At 35.5% G+C, this 21,638-nt stretch overlaps 2 protein-coding genes across 7 annotated transcripts in view; one reads left to right on the plus strand and one right to left on the minus strand.

Moving 5' to 3' along the window:
• LOC145256384 (mitogen-activated protein kinase kinase kinase kinase 5-like) overlaps nt 1-21,638 on the plus strand; it is a 662,642-nt gene that overhangs the window by 509,106 nt on the left and 131,898 nt on the right. The gene's annotated exons all lie outside the window — the stretch shown is intronic.
• On the minus strand, nt 7,199-8,991 carry LOC145256067 (uncharacterized). Its single transcript, XM_080114650.1, has 3 exons — nt 8,682-8,991; nt 7,532-8,194; nt 7,199-7,401 (listed from the first exon to the last, which is right to left on the minus strand). Exons 1-3 carry the CDS (start codon nt 8,989-8,991, stop codon nt 7,289-7,291), a joined length of 1,086 nt encoding a protein of 361 aa, XP_079970776.1. The 3' UTR covers nt 7,199-7,288.

Consider the following 21,638-nt stretch of genomic DNA (forward strand, 5'->3'; position numbering starts at 1 on the left):
ACTTTTTTTTTTTTTTTTTTAAAGTTCTTTAAATAACTCTAATTTATGTGAAAGTTCTTTTTGTCTACATAAAGTTGGTTTGCACATCAGCACACTGACGGCCTCCAAGATGTTGAGGTGCTGTTTGTTCCGGGCTTTATGTAAAATGCAAAAACATTCATCAGAATATGCTTGGCCACAAGTTTTATTTTCGTACAAATGAACACCAATTGACGATTCGAGAATTGGTGGTCATCCGGATGTATTCCGTAAAGGCCCGGATGTATTCCTTAAAAGCCCGGATGATATAAAAAGTTTGCGTAAATACCCAGGAACGTGTTGTGCCACTCTGACCCCTAAACGTTGAAAAGTTCGACCCACGTAGTCAGCATCGCACCGACATCTAAACTCATATATTATTAAACTATTTTGTAGCGTGGGAAGTACATCTTTTTTAAATGCTGGGAAGGCAGTTTTGGTACACAGCACTACTCGGGGTTGCACTGCGTAAAAACAGTGGGAAACAACCGAAGTGATCTTGCTAACAAAACCTCTATTAATTGAACCTATATAGGGAAGTTTCAAATAAACCAGACATTTAGCTGGACCGAAAAGAGGCTTAGTGTTAAAACTAGTAAGTTTTTGGCGAATATGCTTAGAAATTATACCACCAGGGAAACCATTTTTAATAAGCATGTCCGTTATTTTCTTAAGTTCCTCCTCAAGTTTGCTTGGCGAACATATCATGAGTGCACGGTGGACCAAGGTCTTAATTAAACTTATTTTCCTGTTCATAGGGGCAAAGGAATCCCAACTAATATACAACCCTGTAAAGGTAGGTTTCCTGTATATAGTTGTATTAAACCGATTCCCTATCCTTTCTACAAGGACGTCCAAAAGGGTAAAGAGTAATTCTGCTCTTCCTCCATCGTAAACTTAAGTGCCGGGTGGAGACTGTTTAATTTCAGAAAAAAATCACTTACTTCATGGCGGCACTTGAAAATGACAAAAGTGTCATCTACATAACGCCAATAACGAACAGGTCTAGAAACCTGAGTAAACAGTAAGGATTCCTGAAAGCCTAGGAAAATATTGGCCAGGATAGGACCCAAAGGACTACCCATGGCCACCCCATCTACCTGTTGATACATTACGTCATTAAAGCTAAAACAGACCGACTTGGTAGCTAGTTCCATGAATTCAAGGAAAATATTCTCCGGAAAAGAGGGGTTAATGTACTACGATAGAGCATATCCTGGATTTTCAACAATGGCTCATATTATCAGAGGAAATGAAATACAGTTAGCAAAATGTTCAGCTGCGAATGGACGCTATTTTCTCCATATAATTATCCACAACCACTCAAAAAACTATGTTCAATAATTGTGCTGAAAAGCAAAATAGCATCCATTCGCAGTTGAACATTTTGCTAACTGTATTTCATTTCCTCTGATGATATGAGCCATTGTTGAAAATCCATGGATTAAGGAAATTAATATAACCCCTTATATATATTCCTTTTGTCAAGCAATAAATTCTTAAATCGAATATATGTCTCTATATGTTGTTTTTTCAGAATTTCAAATTTAACCACAAAACTTATATATAGTGGCACCAAAATGGAAGTCCACACTTGTGATGTTTCAAAAACCATAAATTTAAGCTAAATTGAATGTAACTGTTTCAATGACCTATACCTCATTTGATTTACCTTTTATTCCTGTATAATTTTACCTGCTCATATTTTACTTTTAATTGAAGTATCCTAGTGTTTACGTCAATTTAAAAAATTAACTTCAAATCGAGAAGACAAAAAGAAACTCTGCAGCAACAAATGAGGTTAAATCCAGCTTAAAATATCCACCTTTTTGGCAACAAAGCATCTCTAATCGTAATTGTTGTTGTTTCAAGATATACAACACAACATTTAGTCCATATTCTTGACTTTCTCTTAGTGATCGTCAAGATTAATCTCTACCTTTCTGGTTTATTCAATGGAGAAATTGGCTGCAGATTGAAATGTGATTGAGAAAATGGTACAAATGACTGTGCAAAAGCATTAAAACACTGACAGTGTTTGTGATGCCTCTAAATCTGGTCATCCTAGAATTACTTTTTACAGGGGAGATAATGCTATCCAGATCCGTAGCCTCAGAAACAGATTTGAAATGGCTCCCCAAATCCAACAACAGTGTAATCTTGTTTAAAAATGCTCTCTTTCTACAGTTAAGAACAGATTGAAGGAACTAAATTTGCGAGGCTGTGTTGTCAATGATTTCTGTAAAAAGCAGAAAGCGCCGTCTGGACTTTGTCAGATGCGATGAAGAATATGACTCTTCATATTGGCCGAAAATGGTTTTTAGCAATGAAAGCAAGTTCAATAGGCTTGGCAGTGATGGTAGACTGTTCGTCCATTGAAGGAAGGACAAAGAATTTAATCCTAGGTGCACAGCTTCAATGTTGCTAGATGGTGGAGGTTCAGTTTTGATCTGGGGTGTAATTAGTGCGAATGGTCCAGTTCACTTGCAAGGTCGAATTAATTCAACCAAGTACATTAATATGTTTACTAAGAATTTTTTACCCTACTTTAGCTGGAGTTTGGATGATAATCCTATCTTCATGCAGGATAATGCTCCCCATTCACACAGCTTGACAAGGTTCCTTGAAGAACATGCAATTCCATGTTTGGATTGGCCTGCTCAATCTCCAGACCTCCATCCTATTGAAAACGTTACATCAAGCAACAACTACGCAATAATAAAATTTCAAATCTAGAAAGAACTTTGGACAAAAATTAAAGTGAAGTGGGCTGGCCTTTCACCAAAGTATTGCCACAGATTAATTCCAGGAATGCCCAAAAAATTGCAGGCTGTAAAATTGCAGAAGGGTTATGCTATTAAATATTAACTAGTTCATTGTGTTCCTATTGTATTTGTGTTGCATTAATGTTCTAAAGTTACATTTAGATAACAATTTTCTATTGTGCAGAATTTCTTTTTGTGTCTTGATTTGAAGTCAATTTTTTTAAACTGATGTGAACACGAGGATACTTCAATTAAACGTCAGATATGAACATGTAAAATTATAGAGGAATAAAAGGCGAATCAAATGACGTATAGGTTTAAACAGTTACATTCAATTTAGCTTAAATTTATGATTTTTGAAAACTGACAAGTGCAGATTTGGTGCCACTGTTTGCTATATATATATATATATATATATATATATATATATATGTGTGTGTATGTGTGTGGCATCCGTCAGTCGAAACGACTATGGATCAACGCCGTATTAAGATGTTGCCTGTATGCATCCTTTTGTGTGACTGTAGAGACCAATTCTTGATTTGCATAGTCTGCCACAGCCATGACATACGAAGGTTGTTATGCAATTTGCCGCTTCGTCCGGCTGTTCCGCCTGTACACTTGCTCTTCTCCTAGCTCTCCTTTCAGCGTTTTCAACATGGAGGGTCCTCTCGCTGATGATAATCCCCTGGCGTATCATTTTCCTCCAGGCAGTTCTGTCAGCTGCAGAGGCTTCCCATGTATTCCTGTCCACCGAGAGAGCCTTCATGTCACGCTTGCAGACATCCCTGTAGCGAAGATGGGGTCGCCCCCTCTTTTTTGAGCCTGAGGCAAGCTCGCCATAGAGAAGGTCTTTAGGGATGCGCCCATCATCCATCCTGCGCACATGGCCCAGCCAGCGAAGACGTCGCTCACGCAGTAGGGAGTAAATGGATGGGATGCCCGCTCTCTGCAGAACATCAGTATTACTCACTCTGTCCTGCCATGTGATACCAAGTATCCTACGTATACACCTCATATGGAAGACCTGGAGTTTCCTCTCTTGTGTTGAGTATGTAGTCCAGGATTCACTCCCATACAGTAGAACACTGAGAATGCACGCTCTGTAGACGGTCATCTTGGTGGAGGTGGTAAGGTGCCTGTTTCCCCAGACTCTTTTAGTTAGTTTAGAGAGGGTTGTGGATGCCTTTCCAATCCTTTTGTTTAGCTCCACGTCCAATGAGAGGGTGTCTGAAGCAGTGGAGCCTAGATATTGAAACTGGCGTACAACCTCTAGTGGTGTGCCTTGGATTGTGATACTGGGTGGAGAGGCGGTTGCTTGTCCCATGACTTGGGTTTTCTTCTGGCTGATGGTGAGACCGAACAGGCTGCAAGCATTAGCAAACCTGTCCATCAGTCTTTGAAGACCATCTTCCTGATGCGATGCTATAGCTGCATCATCAGCAAACAGCATGTCTCTTATCCGAACTGTCCTGGTCTTTGTCCTGGAGCAGAGTCTGGCGATGTTGAAGAGATCACCATCTGACCTGGAGTGCAAGCAGATACCATCCGTTGTGTTCTTGAAAGCATGCTTCAGGAGTAGGGAGAAGAAGATGCCGAAGAGTGTTGGGGCCAACACACAACCCTGTTTGACAATATATATATATATATATATATATATATATTTTTTTTTTTTTTTTTTTTTTTTTTTATTACATTTTCACCCCAAACAAGGCACATTGCCACTTTGGTGTAGGGGGCTACTATCAGGAGAAACATCTACTGGGGTACTATGTAGGGATTAGGGCAGCGAGATGTTGGTTCACGTTGCACTTGAACTTATGCATGTCAATACAGTTGGGGAAGCAGTGACCTGGAATGGAATTCCAAAGTCTAGCAGTTCTGGGGAAGAAACTACTGGAGTAGAAAGATCTTTTACATCTAGGGATCTCTACAGTGTGGGGGTGGGATTTTGCAGCTTGTCGGGTCTGTCGAGGGTATTCACGTCGTGGGGGCACAAGTGCTTGCAGTTCTTCAGAGCATTCACCATTATAATACTTGTAGAACAGGCAGAGGGATGCAACGTTTCGACGATGTGACAGAGGTTGAAGTTAAGATGCCAGTTTAGGGCCTATCAGGTTTGCGACTCTCTTTTGAACCCTGTCAAGGAGCGAGAGACTAGTAGCCGATGCACCGGCCCAAATATGACTGCAATACTCCATACATGGGCGAATAGTGGCCTTATAGAGGTACAGGATACTTTCGAGTGTTAAAAGTTTTCTAGCACGGTAGAGAGAGCCCACCTTCCTTGCAGCGGCCCTGGCAATGCCCTCGATGTAATTGTTCCAACTCATGTTTCCTGTGAACGTTAGGCCAAGGAGCTTGAGAGACGTACTCTCAGATAAAGAGTCGTTGGCCATTGCTATAGGTGGTAGAGAAGATTTCTTGTAATTATTGAATGAAACCAGTTTTGTCTTGGTGGCATTGAACGTTACCATCCATTTTTGTCCCCACCCCATATATATTGGAAATGTTGGGTGGTGGGCTTCACATAAAAAGAAAATTATGACAATTGTTAGTGTGAGTACACTAGATATGTATGCATCTATATATTTTCCTCGTCTTTCATTATCTTTTTCTCCCTGTCTATATTTTTACATCTGTTCGTATTTCATTTTCGATGTATAAATAGCAGGTGAAAAATCTTCCTTGAAAAGTATTTGCAAAATACATGTGCCCATGAGGGAAGGATTGTCAAATCCTTCTCTCATGGACACATCCATTTTACAAATACATCATTTGTTTATGTATTAATGAAACTGAAAGCAAGTTCATAAAATATTGTGTATCAATGTAATGTATAGTGTAAATTTCATTCATCTCCAACCGAAAAAAAAATGTATGAAAGCGTTTCAAGTGTATTTTTTTTTCTTTTGTAAGCTCTGCCATTGTCATTATTTTTATAAGAAAACACAATTTTGTTTATGATATAATGAAATATTTGTAAATATATAAGAAGCTTCAAAGTAAGCTTGGTTTACAAAGCAACTGTACGTATAGTCGAAATCCATTGTGCTTAATAAAGATCAACCTCTTATGTCATGAGAAAAATTAGTCTTTATAAAATGAAAGTATTGCTATACAAATGAATGCAATAGTAATAGGCTATGGGCCCAAAGGTCAAAATCCCTCTAGATTTTTTATTCTATGACCTCGGTTGGGGGTGGAAGAAAAAATGGTGTCAAATGAATGCTAATAGACGCCTGAACATCATATTTTTTTTCACACGCACAAATGTTGCACATTAATGAGAACGGCGGCCATATTTAAAGATGGCCGACAATCATTCAAATAGAACATGATGACTAGCTTAAACACTAGTAGCACCCAAACCGATAAACATACAGACATCTAGTTTAGCACATTTTATACCCAATTTAATTCTTCATCACTTAATATAGAAATATTGCACTTAATATATTTATTATGCTTCAAAATAGGGAATATTTGTTACAAAAAAAGCTTTTATTTGATACCACTTCAATCTTTTTTGTGTATAACTAAAAAGATATATTTTTGTTACATTTTGATATTTCTCATGTAGAGACATTTATATTCTACCGATGTGCTCGTCTGAGCTCCAATCTCTCGTCCCCCCCTCGCCAATCTTTCAAGAGAAACACCCATCTGGCTGAAACTACTGTCAATAATTTTCCTCACTCTTTATCTGTGCATAAATCCAAATGCAGATTCCATGAGCAGAGCTTCTTTCTCAGAAATGCACGACTGTGGAACTCTCTTCCGTTTGCCTGTTTCCCACCTGACTACAACTTGGATGTCTTTAAGTCCAACATAAACAAATTCCTGACAAACCGCCCCCTTAAGTAAGACACTATCAAATCTCCAATACTAATGATTACTACAATACTATCTCATTGATTACTGTACACGCAATAACCCTTATCCCTGAGTGACCTCCGGGCCTTGATAAGTGGTGACTTCCATGTAAAAAAACAAAAAAAATATTACTAGTCATAACAATTTATTGCTATATTTTGTATGTAGGAAGGTCATTTTAACCTGATGTAGAGCTGAGATTTTGTATCATTTTTAAAACTGGTTCATACACATCAACTTGGTAAAATATACAATTTTCATTCAAAAGAAATTTAACCTATATTTCTTGGAGTATTTTTATTTCTTGAATCTATGAACACAGGTTTGAAGGAAAAAAAAGATATTTTTTTAATGAAAGTTAAACAAACAATATATTAATAAATAAGATCATATATGCTTTTATTTAAAACTGATCACTGATTATGCCCCCTCATCACCATCAGTGTCATCATCATCTCCACCATCAGTGTCATCATCATTATCTTGTCCAATATTTCTAATTTTATAACAAGAATCTCTTGCACACTTGCACATATCTGTGCATGGGAGCCTGTTTTGTAGACATTTACAAATGTTTACATCTTTACACTGACTTCTTTTACATTTGGCAGAGCAGTTAATTAAATCCATTAAACTGTCTGGAGCAGGAAGAAGATTACTAAATCTCCATTTTCTATCTTCCATCCATGACAATCAGGGGATGGTATATCGGGATTTGCATGGAGGCTCCTTTTGTAGACATCTGAAAAAAGAAAGAAATGAACATTAATATTGAATCATTTTTATCTTTTCTAATAAGCAAATAACAATGGAACTCCATATACTTAATTTTTACATATAATTGGAAATTTGAAATTATTCATAAAACATACCTGCTTGATAGTTAGCTCGCTTGATGTGTTCACTCAGGGCATCTTGATTTGGAGGCATTGTGATTTCCAATTTTCTTTGGAATCTAAATATGTTGTATCTGGCTTCATTAACACTTGTGACATTTTGTTGACCATACAACCTGCAAACAAACATTTCCAATGATTTTGCTGTGTCTGGTTTGACATAAAATTCATTAGCAAGATCACTGAATGCGTAACAAAACTCATTCTCTCTCAGTAATAAACTAAATGCTTTCTTTTTGCCCTTTCCGTAAAACGAACTGACACTATCACATCCGGTAAAACAATGTAGACCAATTAAGGCTTGGCTGATGGAATCTCCAATGCTGTCTTTTATCATCCTGATGTCTATTGTTCGCAAATTTGTTCCTCTTCCTGTGTGGAAGTATAAATGTGCTGGAATGAGATTTTGTAAAGCAACTCCAATTACAAACACATTAGTATCAGGACTCATAATGATTATGTCTGTACTTGTGCTGGCTGCAAAGGAAGCATGCAAATAAATCCGTGTATCAGCTTCTTCTTGTGAGCTACAAAGTCTTATCTCTTCTAACCTGATGACACTATCACTTGCCTCTTTTCCAGGTGAGAAGGAATGACATTTCTTGTCATGTGCCCAGAATACCTTTACTCCTCTAAGCTCTAATGTTGAAACATTAGACCATGTTTCATCCAAGAATTCTATTAATGATTTTTTATTCTCTCCACTTGAAAGAAATTTCTTCCATTGCTGAGGAAAGAACTGACCATGAATTCTTATCTGAGAGCTCTTTTATCCCTCTCAACATTTTTTATAGAGATCTGCTGGTATGTATCAGTAACAAAATGAATTTCTTTAGAGTGATTCGATTTTGCCCTGTTCACTAAACTTTTCAAAATAACAAGAGCAAGATTAAGAAATGTTCTTTCTCCTTGTAATTTAATTGGTGTATCAGCAACATACCATCCATTATATATATGCTACCTACTATAGGGTTCTCAACAAGATTGTTTGCATGGCTTTCTAACGCATGAAGCAAGTTTGCTTTATTAGTTTTAACCAGCGATCCATGTGAATTTGCAAGGGACAATGGTAGTGGACCTAAGGAATATGATAGTAATTTTTGGAGATTAATGTTCCTGATTCTACCAAGCACAACCAATCTTGCTAGATTTCCATCTGCTTCCAAAGTTATATCTTTTCCGTGGATATCATGCCTAGATTTTTTAGACATACTGGAGAATGTCTTCAAATTCATTCTTTTCATCGGGGCAAAAAAATCAACTTCTCCCGTTTGTAGACGCTGCCCACAGAAATTTTCAAATTCTGATTCGCTCCTTGCTTTAGCAAATTGCAGATCATTTTGAACATCTTGGGTCACAACTAATCCTGATGCAATATGGATCAACTCAGCTGGTTCATACTCAAATCGATTAAACATGATGTTTATTGTGTCCATTATCTTTACAATAGCAAACCTATCATGTTTCATCCGACTATGTAAGAGATCTGATCACGTTCCACTTCGTTCTCCTTTGCCAGCCATGGTTTCACATTCACGGGTAATAGACCCTCTCGCATGATGGGACCATATCCATCTGTTGACAGCTCTCTTGTTAGTGCTGAAGCCTGTCATACCACCTTTTGTTTTGGAATCACGATTAGCAGTCTGCTCAATGGTTTGATCACAAGGAATTTCAGCAAAGGCATTTGAACTTCTTTGAACAGCAAAATCTCCTATGCACTGTTTGTATATCACTGGATGAGTATTAGCGAGATTAGACATTTCTAACCAGTAAACTGGAAGGTATCTACTGTAGTTTACATGGTCATATGCAAACACCCAAGGTAGCATCTGTCTAACACTTGCCAAGTGAAGTTACCAGTTTGACTCTCTAAGGAAAAGTAGAATTTCTACAATATCAATATAGGGACTCCAGAATGCAAAAGTTTGCTTTTTGTTGCCAACCTGTATGAATTCTTCATAAGATGACAGAAAATTTTGAAAATGTTCTCCGTTGAGAATTTTTTCATACTGAGATTCTGGGAATGATTGCGACAAGGATGTCATTAAATCTTTCACTTTTCTGCCTTTTCTTCAGGAATGCTTTCTAAATAGGTTGTCAGACGCATATGCTGCATTGCTTCAGCCACTAATTTATGGGTTTTAACTGCTCTGTTGTAGTGTCTACCTGTAAAAACTCCATTTATTGAGCCTACAGCAACGACTTCTGATTTTATTAGAATATCTTGAAGCCCGGCATTGCGAAAACACTTTCCCAAACAACCAAGAAAGGACATTACTGTATGAAAAGCACCAAGTCGAATCACTAATCTTTTCATGAAATATGGATTTCTCCATCTGATCAACTGTGCCTTTGAATAGATTGCTTGATCCATTACAATAACGAGAGACTCTAACTTGAGTTGATCTGCAATGTCAATGCTTTTTTGTAGAATTGTAAGGATTGTATCCATTTTTGTGGGACTAACATCAATTACAGGTAAATAACCTATGATCGATTTCGATGGAACCTCCTTTTTGTACAGGAGTTGGTTAAATCCAGTCCAAGATGGTAATATATTTTCACTTCCGAATTTTGTAATATAGTATGCTATATCAAGTTTTAGAGAATTTTGCAGAGAAAATACATGATCCGAATGAAGTAAAATATGTTCAGCAAATGGTAGTGGGTCATCCTTCCTTCCTTCCGTGTATGTAGCCAAATTTACTTCTGGTGGTTCCAATGTTCTTTTCCGTGTTCTCTTGAGTCCTTCTACTGAAATGTTAGACGCACATGGTTTGACTGATATATAATTTTGTATGATTATCCCATTTGTGTTGTGCGTTGTTCCATGTCCAGATAAAGTTTCCTCACCAAAATCATTTTTGTCCCAGATCAAAGTCGTTGGAATACCTGCCTGGATGGTGGATGGAATAGAATTTCTCCATGATTGATTTCAAGTTCAGCTAGTGCTGTATCATGGTTTAAAACAACCGAATAAGAAACGCAGTGTCCCAAACCATTTAATAAACCAATCACTTGGGCAGATCCAGACAGATGGCATACAGCCATACCAAGTGATAAATGTTTTGGTATTAATGTACATCCGTTAGTAGCCAAAAATATAATGTCTTGTGCAATAGATCAAATCTTTCTGTGGACAGATGCACATATGTCCACTATTTTTTCTGTGCACAAATCTTCAGATGCCCCAACTATCCATACAAGAAAGTTAAATACAATATGAGGTACAATCTTTTCAGTCTCCTGCAAATTTAATGTTTCTGCTGTTGGTGGCCATAACGAAGGAGGTTTTACTTGTTTAATAATGTTTCTCAGATCCATAGCAGTTATGTACAAGTTAGATAGAGAATTTGAATCTGAGTGTACATGCCTTGTTTGCTGGTTTGTGTCATTTTCTGACGACTCTGTTTCACTCGTAGTTGTATGTGTTTCCTCATGGACTACTGTTTTTTCCTCTACAAGAGAAGACACTGTAATGTCATTTACATACATGATGTCACCTTGTGATCTCATTTTAGGAGTGATGAAGCATAGCTGAGGGAATTTTTTAATTAACCTTTGTTTTAAATATCCCGTTTTATATAAATCTGCATTAACTCCATGTGTTTCTTTAATCTGTTTGACAAACAAATCGTTCAATTTTTTAAGTCCCATGATTTCCTTGTTTTTAATAATTCGTGTTTGGACTAATTTGGCAAAGATCTCAAATGCTTTAGCATATGAAGTTTGCTCAGCCTGTTCGGTTTTAGTTGGTTTGGTTAAATATCGAGTGAAGTCACGGTAACAGGAGTTATGGTATCTCACTTCGATTGCCACACAATCCTCATTTCTTATTTGCATGAGGAGTGATTCATTTCCATTTTCTTCTGCAGCTCGTTTTAAATTAGCAGCTTCTACTGTCGAACATCTTACAAGTTTTTCCTGTTTCTTTTACCAGATCCTTTGCACACTATAGTTTTTACTTTTTGACATAGTATACAGACATCTGGCAAAATATGCTTTGATTTAGCTGGTAAAGATGGTCAATCAAAATTGGAACGAAGAACACGTCTTTTTTTAGCTGGTGGTTCATCTTTTTCGGCAGTAGTTGCACCAATGTTTTCTTGAGATGGGGACCCTGTAAAAATAAATATATTCATGAGTTTAATATGCATTTCAAATAACAAAGTATATGGAAAAATTCAAATTAAAAATATCCAATCATTATTTCATAAATCCAGATAATTTCATTGAAAGTTTAATATATTTTTGTATAGTCCTAAACGAAAACTGCGAAATAGTAACAGCCTTTGGCTAAGAGCAACGTATAGCATTTGTTCTGTTAATACAGGTAATCTTTTCTGTTCCAAGTCTGTAAAGGAGAAATCTTTCTAGACTGAGGCAATTTTAATTTTTGTTCCAATCCAGAATGCCTTTTTTGATGAACTCAATTTTCCCCACATTAAAACCCGATCTTGTATCTATGTTCTCGTGGGGAGACAAGTAAATAGAAATAAACTCTAGTTTTTTTGTTTTCTTTACAAGTGAGATTTTCCAAAACAGATGCCAACTTTTATGTACATTTTCAATTGTTTGTTTGAAACAGAAGATATTAATGTAAATTAACACCCTCGTCAAAATCGCCCCCCCCCCAAAAAAAAAAAAAATTGTACGTTTTTAATCGATTATAGTGAAGATTCAGAAAAAACTTGGCAGTAAAAAAAAAAAAAAAGAATTCAGTAAATATATTTTTAAATTATTTAAAGGTGTTGACCTTTTTTTCTATTTGAGATAAATTCTGTGCATTTTTTAGCCAATTACGTGTGATTTAACAATCTTGCCACTCAAACTTAGGGTTAATGATAAAAAAATTAACAGCCTCTAGGAAATGGAGGATGATTTTTCATTAAATTTATATACGAAATGTTACTCTGAATCCATTTTTTCCTACCATCAAGTTTTTCATGGTGTTTTGCCTAAAAGAGTAGAGGGGGGTGGGGTATAAGAAAAAATCATCTCTTTAAAAATGTGTATCAATAAAAATCAAAATTATTAAAAACTTAAACTTACCTTCGAAAACGTTATCAGTTTTCTTTCTAGTTTTTTCTTAATTCTTTCAATCCGTGAAACGTGCATAATAAGTTTGGTGAAACCCAACACGAGGAGGTATTGCCGTTAAATCACAGCTTAAGTCGAAGTTTTTCGTAATTTCTGCTTGCGGTCCATGTAAAACTCTCCATTTTTTAACATATTCTAAAAAGCGCGTCCATGTCTTCACTGAAAAAGATCTAACATTCCATGTTTTAGTCGGAAATATGCACATTCGTTTTTGCGTTTGTTTACAAACATTTCTTTTTCACTGGAGGCAGCCATATTGAATTTTTGACACATGCTACGTCTACGATGATTGTGATTGGTTGAGTTTAAGGAGTAAATAAAAGAAGTATTCTGATTGGCTACTTTTTTGTACGAAGACAACTTAAGAGTTAGCATTTTTTTATGCATTAAAATTAAAATTATTTATGCACCAAAATCTTGCTTGTGAAATTTTTTTCCATGTTTCTTATGATTTTATACATATTATATCCAAAAATCATGCCCACCCCTTTTACATCTCATTAAAAGTAAGAATTTTCACTCTGGGCCGATAAAGTGTAAAGCTGAATTTTCTGTTTTCTTTCTTGTTTTTTTTTTTTTTTGTTTTGTTTTTTGTCAATAAAAGAAGATGCTAATAAATTTAAAGTCATACACAGCTGTAGGAAATCCTTTGTTTTTTCTTTTATAACTTTTGCAAACAACTTGTTCATAAACAAAAATTTATCTGACCTTTATAAACTTCCTATCTGGCTTATTTATTATCTATCAGCAAGAAACTTTAGCAAACTAAATGATATTTGAGTCAATAAATGCAAGAAAAATCAAAAGTAAAGTCTTGATCAAGTGGAGATTGCTTTTGGGATCTTTTTTGAAAATGTGGCAAGATAAATTTGTTTATATAAATATATATATATATATACACACACACACACACACACACATATACTAGACTACCCCTGATCTGTTGGGTCAGTATATGTTATAGCTAGCTATGGAATAGTGAGTATACAGAATAAATGTATAAACGCACAAAAACAAACATGGCAACAAGTGAAAGAATACAGAGTATATTGAATAATAAAGGGTTTAACATTATTGCCCTTAGATAAATTGAATGATCCTTTATATAAGAGCGCTGTAATCCGTTAAAAAAATTGAAAAAAAAAAGAATTTTTTTTTTTTTTTAAGTGAGGGGAGTGTGCATTGTACAGGTCCACCTTTTGTGTGTGTGTGTGTATTTAAAAAAAAAAAGCCTTGTGTATGGGATGGCGAGACTTTTCAGTTTTTTAAAAGAATTGCTTGGAAAAGGTTTCACTGTTAAATATTACTTAACCAGTTAATTATTATTTCCTGATATTTTTATATCAGCAAATAATAATTAACTAGTTAAGTAATATTCAACAGTGAAACCTTTTCCAAGCAAATTTAAAAAAAAATGAAAAGGTCCTCTCATCCCACACACACACACACACACACACACACACACACACACGTTTTGAAGTGTTTCTCCATATTTTTAAAATATTTGGAACTCATAATCCCCTACCTGCCGCCACCAAACGTGAAAAAATGCTAATGATGACATGTCTCATTACTTCTACATGGCCAAGAAGTGGATGCTAATTTTACATTAAATTTATTTAGAAAAACTCTAGAGTGTAAAATTTAAAAAAAAAAAAAATTTTAATTTATTCTTTTATATTATCTTTAAAGGCCGCTGAAATGTATTAGCTAAAAAAAAAGTAGATTTTGATTTCTTTTTAGTTGGTAAACTACAGTTTAGGTTGTAAAAGAAACATTTTTTTAAAATATGTAATTTACAATCAAGTATTTTTTTTTATTTTACATTAGAAAAACATTTGTTTTGTTTTTTTGTTTTGAAAACGATTGGAACTTGCAATGAAAATACAAATAAAATAAACGTAAATAAACAATTTGTGACCTGAAAAACATACAATTGTTGTTATCAAATTCTAGTTTTAATTACACACAACTTAGGTAGAGAAAATATTTTTTAAAAATATGTAAATTGATCAAGTAGTTTTTGTTTTTTTTACATTAGGAAAACATATTTTAGTTTTTTTACTTCGAAAACGAATCCAGTTTTTAGCTATTTTAGTTTCAACATTCATTGGCAAATTATGAAAACATTATTTGTGTATTTTATTTTAAATGAAAAAAAAAGTAAAACACTTAAGCAGAACTATTTTTTTTATTATTTGTTAAAGCAAACCAATTTTTAAAAAAAATTATTTTCGGTTTTGGAAGTGTAGAAAAATAAAATGCATAAATTTATTTTAAAAAAAAATAAAATAAGAAAAACGATTCCGTAAAACTGTTGATTAAAAGAAAAACTTTTATGGCTTTGTTTTTATTGAAACCGGAACCAGATGAACGGTTTCAGCACCCAAGCAAAACGATTGAGTTTTATAATAGATAGGAGTGTATCTCTCAGATCTACCTGCCTACATAATGTGATTTAGTAACAATTACTTGGAATTTAATTGTTTTCTACTGAAGTAAGGTGTGACACAAGGTCTTTTTTATGGTTGGAAAGCTCCTCTGAATATACATTCTGGAAAGTAAAAAAAAATAATTATGAATGGACTCATTCAGCATTCTCCTATAGAGGTACCTCAAGCAACTGGCAATAAACCACAATCCTTCCCAAAGGAGAAGGTAATTCCTATGAGGATGGTCTCCTAGGACTGAACCAGATCATGCTCCATTCCGACAAAGTCTGATGAAACCAATACAGTTCTTAGGTTGTCAGAATATGCCAAGAATTCTCCAGGCTAAGCAAAAGAAAAACATAAAACTATCTTGTTTAAGAATTTTTGAGATGAGGATCAATAATTTGTATTAGTGGATTATTCGGACTAATGTTTTCATTCACATACAAGGAAAACCATTTATCCTTTATCCTTATGGGACAAAGTAAGAATTATAGACAGATGAAAAATGGACGATTCAAAGAAGCAGTGCATATGGTGGGCAATGATCATCTACTCAGCAAGCATAGTATTAAATTAAGTTCTATTAATACTAATTAAGTGGGCATAAATGGTAAACAGTTAAGTAGTATTCAATGAATGAAGTCAGAATATTGCATTGTGCTAAGATTGATCGCTTATTCTTAATTCCCTAAAGAGTGTTCAACTTTATTTAAAGGAGCCTTATAACAATATTTTTTTAATAAATATTAAATTATTAAATTAAACTTACATATATATGTATGTAATATTTTGATGGTTTGAATAATTCTTCAAATCCTGTTCCAAATAAAGAGCATACACAAAAGTATTATAGTTGTTTACAACTGTTTCCCGGTAGTGTTCATGTTGTTATAAAATGAATCATGAAACGTCTTAAATACTGGATTATTTTCAGGACAAATCTTTTGCTGCTACCCATGAAAAAATGACAAATCAACAGCAATTAAGAATTACAAAAATAGACTCATCGTCAAATACCTCTATAGTAATAACTTGGGTAAAATGTACAACTTTTCTCAGTATTGAATTTGATTTTAAATCTTATTCCAAGTACCTACCAAGATTTTTTTTAACCGAAGATAATTCGGTGTTTAAAACCTATTATGGTTCATCGTATGACTTATAATAAACATTGTCATGGAACCTCTGTAAACAACTACAATACCTTCATGTATTTTTTATTTGAATCATTATTTGAAAGATGATTTAAATTGCCAAAATGCATAATATACAGAGTTTTATATCATTGAATATTGAGCTCTTGGTATATACAAGTTCAGGATTGACCTTTAGGGTTAGCCTATTGATCTTATTTGAAAGCATATATATATACACACACACACACCTTGGGATACAAATTTAATTCATTCCATGACCGCCAACCTATCTCTGAAAAAAATCATATCTCAAAATAATTATTCCGATTTTAATTAAAAGAAACAAAATTAATCAAGGGTAAGAAATTTACCCAAAACAAGCTTAACTTATACTCAACAATCATTGAAGAAAGATAAACACCACAGCAATGACACAGAAATTGATATATAATAATCTAATATAAATGTTAATAAAAACAAAAAGATAGGCCAGTGTTAGTATATGGGATGCATGCAAACAGGGTGGAGGGGGGCAAGGCTAGCATGCACACACACACACACACACACGATATGGTAACTAAGATAACACACAATTAAAAACGTTGCATGAACTTACTAAATGCTTAATATTTAAGTCTTAATGTAGCAGAAAGCATGAATAAGAAAAAAAAGAAAGAATAGAATTGTAACCAACTTACCATGGAGACAGGAATAAGCAGCTTAGGACACATAGTTCACACAATAAATAATAATAAAATAAAGAAAGCACAAAAACGTACACACTAAGAGAGAGAGAGAAGATCGGGTAACCTCAGGTGCTGAGTGAGTGTTCAGATCGCCTTGGGTAGCTGAATGAGCACTCTATCAATGGCATTGTGCGATTTTTGAAATTGTATCATTGTATCTTAGGGTATAAATATAGATACAATGTATTATCGTATTTAAAAAATAATTGTATCTTAGTGCATTCATTTCTACTGTATTTATGTATATGTATGTGGACTGATATGGATGCTATATAGGAAGCACGTCAATGACATTTAAGAAAATATTTTACAGCATAGATTATTATCTAATCATCAACAATATAAGACACCTATCACTACATTTCTGAAACTAAATTAAGGTAAACACCAATAATCGAATGGAAGATAATTAGGAAGGTTAAAGTCTGTGGATCACTTAACTAACCTGTGTCTGAAAGAAAAGCTTGAAATAATTAGATTTAAAGATGTGGAGAAAAATTATTGAATGGCAGAAATGAGATAGCACTTCAGAAAACATACACACAGTGAATTCTGAACTGCAAAACGCATGTTACTTATTGGAAATAATTATAAGTCTTTCCCCATTGCCTTTATGATACAGTATTTTGTCTTATTTTAGATCTTAATGTATATATTTAAGATCATTGAGCTTCAACTGTATGAATTTATTTGGTCTTAGGTGGAAGCATTAGTTTTATACTTTAATTTTATTTGTTCATGATAATACTATAATTTTAATTTATAAGATTTTAGAATTTGAAATTTAAGAAGTCTATGCGAGATTTTCATAAATGTTTGTTTACAGAAAGATAATTACCAAGTAATACCAGTTAGATAAGGGAGGAAAACGTCTACCTTAAACCACTAACCTAGTTCTAAAACAGATCCTTTGTTCGATAAAATGCATGCCCATTGGCTGATAGGAAGGGGCGCGGTGGATACTAGAAAGCTGATTGGCTAACTAAAATCCTCAACAAGAAACAACCACAGAATTCGCGCATAAGCCTGACGAATCCTATAGTGGATGAAACACAGAATATTCAGTGTAGCTTAATCGCCATATATATTTTATATATATATATATATATATATATATATATAATATAAAACATATAATTACCATATATGCATCATTCCAAACTTCATTTTTGTTGAATACTCTTATGGCCATTGATTATGAAAAGCCTGCCAGCACGGTTTCAGAAGTGTTTTAATTCACTTCCATCTAAAGGTTAATTCATTGTGGTCAGGAGGAAGGATGTCTGCAAAGCCAATGTTGGCTTTGTTGACTAGGTTTGAGTCCCGCAACTAGCAGTAATTATTATTTCCTGCATTGATAACTAACCATGAGCCACCTGTTATACTAAGGATATTAATCATTTTCATCATGGCCAATGTCGATATCTCCACAACAATTTCAAAAATAAAGGAATGGATAAAAACATGTAAATGTAATCGCCCCCCACCTCAAAAAAAAAAACGAAGTAGATGATACCCTCTCCACCAGAAACTGTGTTTTTGTTGCCCATACACTGGAAAGAGCCTCTCCACCAAAAAATAAATAAATGAAATCAACTTTCATTTCAATAAAAATAGCAGCGAGTGCTCGAGCGACCGCAAAAAAAATAAGAAGAATTAGCGATGTGGGCAGGCTCGAACCTGAAAGGAAAAGGTATTTAGCGAAGTATGGTACCCACTGAACTATGATGACTTATGATTTTGTGACCTTGAAAAATAACATAAATATTAATACATGCGTGACTTGCGTCTGTTCTTTTTTTTTTTTTTTTTTTTTTTTCTTTTAAAGAAAAATATTTTTTTGTCTACACGAATTATTTTTCCACCCCGGAAACTTATTGAGATTATCAAATTATTTTATTTGGTGAAGAGTTTGTTTTAACTATTTTTTTTTATGCTTCGATGTTTCCAGGAGGCAAATAACTCTAGACCAGTTTGTAAAACAGTCGATGTTGGAAATAATAATCTATATATCTATAAAAGTGAAAGTGTCTATCTGTTTGTCTGTGTGTGTCTGTGTACATTTCCCTACGCAGACTCGAAATTTGATATACAGGGTACTGAGATTTGGGAAAATCTTTGTAATCCGTTTTCGGCCAGAAATTTGGCTGTTAAGGGGCCAAAGTTCAACGATTTGACTTTTGAGAACTCTACCAAACTCCTCCGCAAATTTGGGGTTTAAACACTTGAAATTTTAGATATAGGTTCCTTGGACACTTTTTTTTTTTTTTTTACAAGGTAGTCACCACTTATCAAGGCTCGGAAACCACTCAGGAATAAGGGTTCTTGTGTGTACAGTACGTTAGTTTTGGAGATCTGATAAAGTGTCTTACTTAAGGAGGCAGTTCATCATGAATTTGTTCACATTGGACTTGAACACATCCAGGTTGTAATCAGGTGGGAAACAGGCAACCGGAACAGAGTTCCACAGGCGTGCACTTCTAAGAAAGAAGCTGTGTTCATGGAATCTCCGTTTTGATTTTGACACACATAAGGAGTGGGGAAAATTTTTGACAGTGGTTTCAGCTAGACAGGTGTTTTTCGTGAAAGATTGGCGAGGGGGGACCAGAGATTGGAGTTCAGACGAGCACCTGCCATGGTAGTAACGATAAAACAAAGACTGGCAGGGAAGAGAAAAGGGCAAAACCCACTAGGCCACAAAACCTATTTTGTACTCTGTCAAGGCAGGATAGGCTATTTTTAGTAGCTCCTGCCCAGATGTGGCAGCAGTACTCCATCCTTGGACGTACTTGACTTTTATACAGATAGAGAATTGCATCAGGGGTGAGATATCTTCTGGAGCGGTACAAGGATCCTACCATTTTTCCAGCGATCTTGGCAACTGACTTAATGTACGTATTCCATTTCAGGTCAAGGGTAAAGGTCAAGCCTAGAAGCTTATCAAAACTTTTTTTTTTTTTTTTTTTATTACATTTTCACCCCAAACAAGGTAAATTGCCACTTTGGTGTAGGGGGCTACTATCAGGGGCAACAACTACTGGAGTACTATGTTGGGATTTGGGCAGCAAGATGTCGGTTCACGTTACACTGTTGGGGAAGCAGGGACCTGAAATGGAATTCCAGAGTCTAGCGGTTCTGGGGAAGAAACTATTGGAGTAAAAAGATTTTTTACATTTAGGGATCTGTACAGTGTGGGGGTGGGATTTAGCAGCCTGTCGGGTTTGTCGAGGGTGCTCACGTCGTGGGGGCACAAGTGATTGCAGTTCGTCAGAGCATTCACCACTAAAATACTTGTAGAAAAGGCAGAGGGATGCAACATTTCGTCGATGGGACAGAGGCTGAAGCTTAGATGCCAGTGCAGGGCTTATCAGGTTTGCGACTCTCTTTTGAACCTTGTCAAGGAGCGAGAGACTAGTAGCAGATGCACCAGCCCAGATGTGACAGCAATACTCCATACATGGGCGAATGGTGGCCTTATAGAGGTACAGGATACTTTCGGTTGTTAGTAGTTGTCTAGCATGGTAGAGAGAGCCCACCTTTCTTGCAGCGGCCCTAGCAATGCCTTCAATGTAATTGTTCCAACTCATGTTTCCTATGAACGTTAGGTCAAGGAGTTTGAAAGATGTGCTCTCAGATAAAGAGTCGTTGCCCATTGCTATAGGTGGTAGAGAAGGTTTCTTGTAATTACTGAATGAAACTAGTTTAGTCTTGGCAGCATTGAATGCGACCAACCACTTTTGTCCCCATTCCACCACAGATTGGAGGTCTTCCTCTAGTGTTTCTGCCATTTCTTTAGAAATGTGTTCATTCGTCTTCCTGTCGTGCCTGCCATAGAGTGTAGTGTCATCAGCATATATACCCAACTCAGAGGCAATTTTGTCGGGGAGGTCATTTATGAATATCAGGAACAATAGAGGTCCAAAGATAGAACCCTGGGACACCTCCGCATTTATATCATATTGTTTAGATGTACAACTGTCAAGGATAACCTGGATTTTTCTCTTATCTAAGAAGGATTTAATTATGTTAAGTATTCTACCAGTGATACCGTATGATCTAATTTTCCTGAGGAGACCCTCATGCCATACCCTGTCAAAAGCCTTAGATATATCTACAGCTACCGCTCTGCCCTCCCCCGCTTTGTCCAGTGAATGGTATATACGTTCAGAGATTACAGTTAGGATGTCTGCTGTAGAACGGGCTTGTCTAAATCCATATTCTTTGTCAGTCAGAAGTTTAGCATCTGTAAGGTGATGGACTAGAGCATGGTTAATTAAGGTCTCAAATATTTTGGCAAAAAGTAGGAGGAGGCTAATGAGGCGATAATTTGATGGGTCAGTCCTTTCGCCAGAATTCTTGAATACTGGTATAACAGAAGCAGTTTTCCAACAGCCCGGAAAGCAAGATTCATTAAGGTATTTGTTGTAAAGTTTGGAGAGAACTGGAGCTACTTCAGCTGAGCACTTTTTTAATAGCACAGCTGGGATAAGATCGGGTCCACATGCTTTTGAAGTGTTAAGGTTTTTTATGATAGCATGCACCTGAGCAGGGGTGGTTTTCAGATCGTCTAGCGTGGTGTCTGTCCGCATAGGAAAGTCAGGTAGGGGGTGGTTGGAAGGGTCCAGTGTGGAGTTTGAGGCAAACCAACTGGCAAGCATGTTAG

Source organism: Euprymna scolopes, chromosome 32 (genome assembly GCF_053919585.1).
Source record: "Euprymna scolopes isolate OS-2025 chromosome 32, ASM5391958v1, whole genome shotgun sequence".
Lineage (NCBI taxonomy): Eukaryota > Metazoa > Mollusca > Cephalopoda > Sepiida > Sepiolidae > Euprymna > Euprymna scolopes.